Source organism: Alligator sinensis, unplaced genomic scaffold (genome assembly GCF_000455745.1).
Source record: "Alligator sinensis unplaced genomic scaffold, ASM45574v1 scaffold216_1, whole genome shotgun sequence".
In the NCBI taxonomy this organism is placed as follows: domain Eukaryota; kingdom Metazoa; phylum Chordata; order Crocodylia; family Alligatoridae; genus Alligator; species Alligator sinensis.
The window spans coordinates 171,154-182,330 of NW_005841868.1; the positions used below are offsets into that span (position 1 = coordinate 171,154).

Genomic DNA, 11,177 nt, shown 5'->3' on the forward strand with positions numbered 1-11,177 from the left:
GGCGGCGCGGTCCAGCCCGGGGCTGCCCCTGCCCTGCTGTCCCGCACGTCTCGTGCCGCCCGGCTCTGCGCGCGGATCCTCGGCCCCCGCCCTGCCCCCGCCTCGGCGCGGAGAGCCCGGCACGGGGCCGGGGGCCGGGGACGCGTGTGCGCCCAGGAGGGAGTCTGTGTGCGAGTGTGTGTTTGAATGTGAATGAGTGTACGAGTGTGCGTTTGAATGTGAGTGTGTGTGTGTATCAGTGTGTGTGTATGTGTGTGTGCATGTCCGAATGTGTATGTGTGCGTGTGTGTGTATATTTGTGTGTATGAGTGTGTCTGAATGTGTATGAGTGCGAGTGTGTGTATGAGTGGATTTGTGTGTGTGTGAGTGTGTGTATAAGTGGGAATGCATACAGGGGGTCAGACCTCATGATCTGTTTAGGTCCCTTCCGACCCTAAGCACTATGATATTATGATAGTGTGTGTGTGTGTGTGTGTGTGTGTGTGTGTGTGTGTGTGTGTGTGCGCGCGTGCATGTGGCAGCTCAGTGCCACTGACAGAGGCTGCCCTGCCAAGTACGAAGTGTTTCCTCTGCCATGTATTTTTTCACAGTTTGCATCAGTTTTTTGCAAGAGCCAAAAACCAAAACAAAAAAAGGAGACTGATGAATGCGGTAGAGCTGCTGCCCAGAGCCAAGAGATAGTGTAAAGTCCATTAAATTGCCTCAGAGAACATAATGGGCTCGAGCCCGGTGTCCAACTGCGTTCCACAGAGATTTCCCTTGGGTGACACCTTGCCTACTGGGAAGTCCCCAAGGATGGAGAGCGCACCTACCCCTGGCCGGCCACTTGCCATGCCCCAGGGCAGCCTTATTGCCTGCTGCCTGCAGCCCTTGTGCAGTGAAGAAACTTCACCTGCTTCATCTCATCTCCTAGGCAACCTGCCGCCTGGCACCGGGTCAGGGGAGCAGCGCTGCTGCCTGCCCCTGGCTTAGGCGTGTGAGTGCGGGCAAGTCCCTTGACTGGGACCCACTGGTTCATTGCACTCACTGCTGTAGCAATGGCTTGAAAGGTCCTGCCAATAGCTCGCGTAGATGTGCTTTCCAGGAACTGTTTGCCTGTGCAGCACTAGCTCTCCTCTTCCTTGGGCTGGGCTGGTCCTGTCTGCACCCGCTGCCGCTTCCTATGGCACATACATGCGACTCCGTGGCCTCTAAAGCAGCTTTCAGGCACTTACAACAGCAACTAATGCTGTGGTATAGGGGCACTCCTAAACTTAATGCCCTGGGGAGACTGCTCTCTCCTGACTGTAGAAGCATTGTGCAGTCTGAGCATAAGCCAGCTCAGTTCCATCAGTTTCACACACTGTAAATCCCAGAGGGTTGCTGCGCGCCTTATTTCGCTGCCTCCTTCTGGGGTTTAAATAGACAGTGCTTACCCAGTACCAAGAACACTGATGCTTTACTAGAAAAAGTAATTCTGAGGGGTCCCCTCCTGTTGTTTTAGGGATCAACTGATTTCTCACATGATGGAACTTTAGACTTCTGGGATTAAACCCAGTTATTTCTTCCTCCAAAATGTAGAGATTGTTTCTATAAACCAAACCCAGAGAGGTAGAAACCTCTCCTGCTGGTAGGACACCACTTTTTCTACAATCTATCTAGTTTCAGTGTTCTAGCTCCTGTGATCGTTGTTATGCTTTCTTAGATATTGTTCTTTATTAAAGAAGCCATCACTAATTATTTTAACATTCAAATGCCAAGTGCCACATGGCTCCTTGGTTGTGACCCATTTCCCTAGCAAACAAAGGAACCTAGTTTCTATTCCTCTCTATGCTGGACTGCAGATATTTTAAATTGTCATCTATACTTTGTGCTTGCATCAGCTGAGTTTAAGACGGTTTTTGCTAAAAATGATCTGCAGTGACAAAGGCAAAGCAATTGGCCATTTAAATTATCACAGTCATTCTTCAGAGGTAATATTGTATTGAAAGGACAGGAAAAAATTCTCACCTTTTAGATGTTTTACACACACACACACACACACACTTTTTATATAGCAGTTCCAGAGGAGAGGGTATTATCTGCCTGAAGGAGTTTACAATTTAAGGCCCCAGTCCCAAGTAGCACGTAAACATACACTTAAATCTGTACATATCAAGGAAAGCACTGTAGTGAATATTTAATTTCTAGCGTAACGGGTTTCAACTTTTTTTCATTCGCGGGCCCCTTTGGAAATTTCCAGTGGAGGTGTGGATCCCTTTTGAATTGTAAGTTTGGATATTCACATACTTTTGATTGATCATAGTAATTTTTCATGGACCCCTTTGATAGTCTGTGGACCTGAAGGGGTCCATGGACTGCAAGTTGAAAACCACTGTTTTAGCATATGAGTAAGTTTCATTGACTTTAGTGGTGTAGGTTGTAGCCGTGTTGGTTCAAGGACATGGGCAGACAAGATTATTTGGGTAAATCCGATATCTTTTATTAGACCAATTCAAATAGTTGGAAAAAAGCTTCTTAGATTGACTTCAGTGGTACTTATTTAAGGGCTTAAAGTTAAGTATGTGACAAAGTAGTTTCCTAAATTGGTGCCTCAGTTAAGACAAGAAAAAAAGGGATGGCAACTCAGGGAGGGGAAGGAAAAGGGACGAAAAATACCATTTTCACCCATTCTGTTGTCTGTTTGTGACTTTTCTGGTCAAATCAAGATTGTGCTTTTTAAGGCAGGATGCCTAGTACATTTTTTAGGTGTTTTGAAATAATAACTAAATATACAATCACTCAAAGAACTTCATCTACAGTGTTTTAAAATAGGGTTTAAAATATATGTGCATGTGTTTATATTGCTTGTACTTACACACAGACACACACGTACCACATGTATATAACATTGTGTTTGTGTGTGTAGTATACACTTATATCTGTCTGTAAGTTCAGTCAGTTCATGTCCAGAAGTCTTTCCCTGCAAGCAGAAGACTATACTTCCTAATTTAAGCAGTAAATTCCAAAATATTGGGACTGGTTTGTTCAGGAAGTTGTGAGGATGGTAACTCACTGAATTCCTAGCTGCTGGATGAGAATGTGATCTAGTGGTTAGAGAACAGTAATGGGAGTCGGGAGTAGATCTGTGTGATCCCACCTCAGACCCCATCCAGGGTTCAGTTTGAGATGAGGTTCATGAATGCAGAGGTGCAATTTTGTTTACAAGTGTTGGGAAATGAACCAATGTAGATTTGCTTGAATGTTTGAGTTCAACAAACTTGAATCTCTGGGGAACATTTGTCGCATCTCACTTGCCTTTTCCATTATAACAAGACATAGCAGCTCCCTTTTTATGTTGCAGTGTGGGTTTGTGGAGTTGTTAGAGTATGTAGATAATATAGTTGTTGTAAGAGGAAGCACTGGGCATGGGAAATATTCATCAGCCTCTTAATTATATCAGTGCTCTCAGTACAAGCTCGCCAGGGCTGTGGGACAAATCGCACCAGACTGTGGACAGAAGGAGCTGTGCTGACTCAAAGTGTTCTCCTCTTCATAAGCAAATATACAAATATGTCTCTCTCAAAACAGGACCTTTTTGAGCCTGGAAACAATCTTAGGAATGATATTAAATGTCCATATGTGGGGGACCACCAAGCTAATGACAGAAACTATGGTTGCCATGTGTCCAGTGTCAGAACCATCCAACTCTCCTGGTGAGTTTCCAGGCAACAAGCAGCAGCACAAGCAATAATAGCACTGTGGATCCAAATACAGTGCAATACAACATAATATACAGACACTTAAACAAACCACCAGCACCTCACCCTCAGGGTTTAGATCCTTTTTTGAATCCTATCATTTTTCTTTTCTTGTTTTCTTAATTAAAAATAATTAATTTGTTCACTCCGATATTAATTTAATGCAATATTTAAAACAATGTATTTTAAAACCCCACTGAAGTTGCATTGATGAGTATGGTACCAGGACACAGAATAGAAGGGATGAATGAAGAACAGCAGTTTAACCATCCTGCAGAATGAACAAAATATGTATTCTCACTCCTTCATCAGCAGAGAAATTCATCAGTGATGGTGACATTCATGTGCAGCAGGTTGGAAAGCCCAGGTTGTTCAGGATGTGATCCTTCAGAACGTTGTGGCATGGTTCATAAGAAGAGAAGAGCTAGCTTGTACATATAATGCTGCTCAGCTCAATCCTTAATTGAATCAGCATTTATCTTATGGACTAGTGGTTAGAGAAAGGAAACAGGCAGTGAAGGAAAGGTGAATTGCAGCTTGACTAATTGCTTACTGATTTCCTTTTCCATAGCTTCAGGTGGAAATGGCATTCCTTTCTGACTGGGTCTGCGTCTGTCTATCTGTCTCTTTATATATATATGCATGTATATCACAACCATGTCCAGAGTGGAATATGGCAGCTGTTTCTTAGTGTACATCAATTCAGGTCAGGAAGAGCTCCCTCTATACTAGGAGCCTTCTCCTGCTCTTACTGACATCAAGTGACTTCAGTAGAGGCACAGCCGGGTGCACTGGATGGGACCTAATGTCTATGGTGTAGATTTTTGGATGAACACTTAGAAAATGTCAGCTTTATAATAAATAATCTGACATGACCTTGAAAAATCCAGCTGGGACATGAAGTATAGTTAGCATGTGCCAATGTGGCTCTCAGTGTCCTTTGTTTTTTTCTTCTATTAGTCTAGAAGTGGCAGTGTATTAAATTAAACCCTACTTCACCCCGCCAGCTCTGCCAGCCTGGTTCTATGCCCATTGTGTTGCCAATAATTTCCCCCACTGCTTGCTGCTAGGTTCATGCAGAGCTTCTCTGTCCAAAGTCTCAGTACAGTTAATTATCTGTATTAAAACTGGGCTGATAAGATTTTTGGAGGTGTCAAACTGAGCTGTGCAGAAGTCCAAAAAAGAGTAAAGACCAGAGGCAATACTGCAGGTATTGGACTAGCTGGGCTGACTCAGCAGTGGATTTCAGTTTTGCGTGATGAAGGTAGACCAGACATTCAGTATCTTGCATCCTGTTTATGTGTGCATTGTTGAACTTGGTGCTGGGAGGAAAATTTATATTCCTGAAAAACTAAGAATGAAGGAACCTACTGTGTTATATTCCTCATCCATAAACCTCAAAACCCCTTACAGCTATACTGCAGGATTAACTTGCATGAGAGAAAGCACAGCATCAATTTCCTTGATAATCCAGTAGCAGAGATAAACAGCAGTCTAAGAACACCTCATTCTAGGAGTGGATTTAAACTAAACTGGACCCAGATCCACTGAAACACTGGAGTCCCCAATATTCTGCCCTTCCTATTCTGGACTCCATGATCTTTCTATCCTGGTTCCTAAGACCTCCCAGGCGGGTTGTTCCTCCAAGTCCTCCACTGAATCAACTCTTCCTTTCTTGTCTCCATGAAATTGCTCCTTGTTCTCTCTCCTAGGTTTCCTTTCAAATCCAGATTGAAATGTAGCCCTGATGTAAGTAATTTCAGCTCTCAAGAAATTCAATAGGGGTCACATTCACTCATGCTAGAACTCAGTCCAGCCTATCATTTCACATGAACTCGCTGCTGCATTAGGGTGCAATCCCAGGGATCCTACTTTTTCTTACTCTATTCCCAGTTTTTTCAATATGCTCCCTTGAAGTTTATCGATAACTTATTAAGCACCGGCAAAATTAATTATTGTTGCAATCCACTGAAGTCAAAGAGGTTGCACTCTCTCATCCTATGAGGGAATTTGGCTCTACTCACCTACACAAAGCCTCTTCCATGATTTCATCAACACTAGACCAGATGTAGGCAGAATACTTAACTCTGTCTTGGCTTTGTATCTCTAAAAAAGATAAGCCAAAGAATGCTCAGGTGACATCTCATCTGAGCCACTAAATTCCCATACTGTGCAGCACATTCCTTTAACAGAACTATTTTCTTACCTGGTAAAACCAAAGTACAGTATTTAACATTGAGATTTTAAAGCCACTTAAAAGTTTGGAGGTCTGATTCTATTTAAAAGACAATGAGAAATAACTGTCTAGATCTGCTTAGACAGCTTTTATAGTGTTAGATTAAATGCTTTCCATTCTATTGTCCCTATTTACCAGGTTAAATGCAAGGGGGAAGAGTTGTGAATGGCAGTTAAGCATCTTTAAATGGCTAGACCAAAGGCAAGAGTGGACACAAAATGTATTTTAGTTTCAAGGAAAAATGACAAGCAATTTATTTTCAACTCTATCAACAGAATTTGGTGGGAAGGGTTACTGAAAATCTAAGATGTTTAGGCTTTGAACTTCCACAAGTTTGTTTTTTAATAAAACTTGAAACATTTTGAACAAAAAGGAAATGTTCATTTTGGCATAAAGCAATACTTATCAGAAAAGGATTGTGATGAACAAGTTTTGACCAGTTGTATAGACAGACCATAACCACCCCAGTATGACATATGGGATGAGGTTTGGCTTCCCAAAGCCCTGTTCATACCCAAAGGCTCAAATGCTGATTTGTCTATCTGACAAGCACCTTTCATGGTAAAATTAGAGTAACTCTACTGAAGTCAGTTGAGTTGCCCTGAATTTACAGTGCTTTAAATGAGATCAGAGTTTGGCTCAAAGCATATTCCATTAATGAGTCAGATGCTGGCAATGCAGCCAATACGCACCCAGTAATGGCTTTAACACAGCCTTGGATATTTAAAGTTGTTTTATTGAGGGATGGGATGTGGTCCAGGATTCTGGGACTTTTATTCTTTGGGTGAAATTCACCTCTATTCGGAGAGCCGGCTCAAGGCCTGTGGAAAACTCAAGAGCCATTTAAGCTCTCAAAGGGCTTAAAATGAAACAGCTTTGCATTGGGCTCTCTGCCTGCACCAGGGTTAATGTAGCCCTTGGTGGTTCCGGGATTCATCAGCTTTACCAACTTTTTAAAGATTTTTGGTTGTTTAGGATGGTCATCTTCAATTCCCATCTGTCAGATCAGCAGCAACAATGGGGTTGCATGAAATTTCCCTTCTGTTTTCTATATTGTGTCACTTAAGGTTTCATTTATCTGTTATCCTTTTTGTTCTAGGTCAGATATTTTTATATGTTTAGGGGATATATAGCGAGAAAATGTTTGAAGAGTATAAAATTTTGAAGGGATGCACTGTCAAATGCTCTGTGCCTGTACAGTGCTGGCACAGGGTGACCAAGATCCCTGGGTTTTTGCAATAGTAGTAATGAATGACAATGGAATATTTTTGCTTCCTATTTAAGTATTTTGTTTTATACATTTCTCTGAGTATCATCATCCCAATTCCTCAGTGAAATTTTTGCCTCTCTTCCATAAACCCTATAAAGTTTAAACCTTCCACTTGTGAGGCTTTCTATTCAAATACATCTTGGGTCAAAGTGAAAAGGATGGTGTCACAAGCTAACCTGTGGTGATTGTTCATATGCATGAAGAAAGCTGCTATACAGTTTGTAGTCTTTGTTCAACTGAATATATAGTTCTGTAAATCAGGACTGAAATTCACTGACAGGATTAACGCTGTATACATGCATTCAAATGATCAGGAAAATTCTCCCAGGTTTGCTTTCCCAGTAGAAAGACTTACCCAGAGATTAAGAACCCAGAGCTAAAGTAACATGGTTGTGTCAGAAACATAGGTCAGGAGAATTAAAGTGGGCAGTGGGTTGGCACCTGAGCGATTTATTAACAGTGCCTGCCCTTTAGCCAATATTATCATGTTCCTGTTCTTTTGAGCATTAAACACTTTTCCCTGGTATCCTTTGCCAGAAAAAAGTTACAGAGCAGATCTACAAAAATCAAGTCAGAAACTTTTAGCTTGTTTGTGAGAGTTGGCAGATATAGCCTGTAGCATACTGATGTCAATGCATGTGAGGGTATATATGGGAAATGGGGATTTAACAACAGGTGCCCTGGGGTAACTTCCCTGCTAATTTGCACGTATATAGGCACCTTTCACCTGAGGATCTCTAAGCACTATACAAATATTAATTAAGCCTCACAGTCCACCTGTGAGGCAAATAAGTTATTACTGCCCTCATTTTGCAGTTGAAACTGAGACATAGTGGTGTTAAGTGGTTTGCTGAAGGCCACAAATCTAATCAGTGGCAAAACCAGGAATGAAGCAAGCAGTGCTTCCAGTCCCCTGTGATATTCAATACACCCTCCTGCTGCTGTGGAAAAGTTAGTCATTTCCCTGAAAGTTAACATTTTGCGAGTCCAAAACATTTAAAGAGTGAGCCACCCTAAGTTAGAGCCACACAGGAATTCTGAGGTAGTATTGGGAATGAAAGACTGATCTTCTGTGCTTTAACCACAAAACTATCTTCCCCATAAAGTATATGCATGTCCTAGTCAGTAAAGTCTTGCATCAATAGGAAGGTTCATGCATAAATTTAAAAGAAGCTTGTATTGCAACCAATGCATTAATATAATTAAAACCAAACAATTTCTTTTGTTTTATCAGGCTGGAGAAAATCCTGCGCCCTTGGAGAAAATTGTTTCCCATATTCCTACAGGGAATCCAGAGCTTGAGCAGCAGCTGTGAAGACTGGAGATGAAGAAAGAAGTGGAACATGATGAAAGAGCCTTGAGCAACGTGAAGAAAGATTTGCACTAAGGGAGCTGTTCAAGGGCCCAGCAGCAAACCAGACACACACACATGCTTATATATAGAAGAATGTAAAGCTTCCTGTATGCGTATGTCAATACGTGCATGCCTTGTTGAGAACATAAGCAACATTCCTTTTAGATGACTGAGGTCTGAGCGCTTGTGCTCCTTCAATTTAAGTCAAAAGATTAGTGATGTCTTTACTGTAAGGCTAAGATTTTCCACACCAGACAATATCTACTGTATGGGATACAACTGTCCCTTTTAATGCAGCAGGGTGAAAAATCTCTTATACACCCAGGGTTAGAGGATACCTGGAGATGGTGAACATGCTGCAAAAGTGCATTGCTAGTCTTGGGAGGTGGGGGGAGGGAGTGGGAGGGGGGGAAACTTGTGTTTAGTAGTTCTGACAAGAGAGAGTTTGTGTGTATAAGTATCTATTAAGCCAGGCAAGCTTTTCTTAACGAGTTTAGGATCTCTGGTGCTACATGTAAAATGTCTGGGGCTACAGTGCCTCTTTGCGGTGCTACGGTTTGACCATAATAATGTTCTAGAACCCAAGACTAGGAAAAATATATTTTGGTTATTAACATTTCTACACAAACAAAAATATGTTGTGAAGGTCCTATTTTCCTTTCCTTCTACTTGTAAATACATTAAGAATAACCCTGAGCTTTACATAACACACTTGGCCAGTTTATCTCTTAATTTGGTGGCAGAGAGCATGGAAAGTACCATGTTATTAGGTAGCATTTATATGGAATCAGGGATTCCTTTCATTCATTTATTCAGAAAAAAGGCTGATGAGATCAGCTGCATGGATCCGAGGTAGCACTTGTAGGACTTCTGTGCCTAAGAATACATCTACACTGCAAAGGTCCAGTTGTAGCACATGTAGGCAATAACACTATAGTCATCAATAACAGTGAAGGTGACCTAGGCTTCACCATAAGCTAGCTGCTTAAGTAAGTTCCAGGGTCCCTGAAAGATGTGTACAGTTTACACCAAAGCCATCATCACTGCAGTTTCACTGCTATCATTACCTAAACTATCTAGATTAAATCTTAATTGAGCATGCCTACATGGATTGCAATCACACTTCCAACAGCAGTGCAGACGTACCCTAAGCCCTAGGCTGCTCTTTGAAGCCATAAAGGTTAAAAGAGTTATGAAATACTTTCTAGTAATTCTCAGGGCTTTCTGGATCAATTACAGCCACCCCCACTAACACCACATTCATAGATGTTCTGTTGCAACCCACTGCATTTGGAAATTGCATAAAACAAGTTATAAAAATTGGCTCTGAGGTGGAATTTTAGCAGCTGAGTCTTACCCAGTTTGCAATCATTCTTACGAAATGCTTTTAAACGACTGGGTGCGACAGCCACAATCGGCAAACACATCCTGTTTCATAGCTGTCACAATGGATGAAAAATACAGAGAAACAGCAAATTTACAAAACATGGTAGAACATAAACTCATTAGTGTTTTGAATAGGGACACAGAATAGCATAAATAACACTAGCTCCATGCAAAAAATATGCATGGGAAGTGATTCAAATTGACAAACGACTGCTCGCCAGAACAGAGACATTAAAGAAATATTGACGACTGAACACAAAGAGCCAAAGGCACAAATGTTATTGGGGATCTTTGTAGGGTTGTGCAACTAATTTTTCAGTCCTCCTATCACACAGAAAAACGGGAAAACAAAATCCAGTTCAGATTGAGTTTTCCCGCACCCCCACATTGACACAAAAAACCAAAAAAAGAAAACATTTTAAGTCAAATGAAATGTTTCCAATACCTTAGAGCAGGTGTTGAAACCCAGTATCGCACCTCTTAGGCAAGTGCCCTAAGTTATACATTAATTCTCTTTTGGGCTTGATGAAGACTTAAAGCCTGAAAGTATTTTCTCTAACTGAAACTATCTGATAAATTTGCAAATAGTTTCAGAATGACTAAATCATTTAAAAAATATTATAGCTCTCAGTGTTTGCATCAGTAAACTGATTATGGAAGACTTTTCAATGGCACCAAAGGAATGTGAAGTGTTCAGTTTTCAACATCTTCCCATAGAAATAAGGATCCTAACTGCTCTTTCAAGCTTTGAAAAATCTTCCTTTACTTGCATCCAGTCAAGGCACAGAAAGGTTATTATGTGGTCTTTATGACCAGTCAGGGCTGCTTGAATTTTCAGAACTTGCAGAGAGGAGTTAGTTTCTGAGCCTTCTATAAACTGAAATCTCCCTGCACTGCATATTCATTGGTTCATAGGTCCACACATACATATTTGTGGCCACTGTTGGTTCCTCATCAATTCATAAAAAGAAGAAAGGGCTATACTTAAACAACAAGGTGTTCACAGTGGAACATTGTACATAGCTTCATGATGATGTGCACCTTGTGAAGAAAAATACATTTAAAGTCCATCTCATCTACTCATGAGGCATGGGCCAGCTGTGGCTACCAGCAGGTCCCAAGAACTACAGCATACTGGTACAGCCTTCTCCCACCACATTCCGGGTGTTGACAGGTACTTAGCACCCTATGTTCCCCATTGATCTGATCACT

General features: G+C 41.5%; 1 protein-coding gene across 1 annotated transcript in view; it reads right to left on the reverse strand.

The window, feature by feature from the left end:
• Window positions 1-9,951, reverse strand: part of FBXW8 (F-box and WD repeat domain containing 8) — an 87,037-nt gene extending 77,086 nt beyond the window's left edge. The window contains 1 exon segment of the mRNA XM_025192710.1: window positions 9,937-9,951. Coding sequence (XP_025048495.1) covers window positions 9,937-9,951 — 15 coding nt within the window.
• Window positions 9,952-11,177: the final 1,226 nt, after the last annotated feature.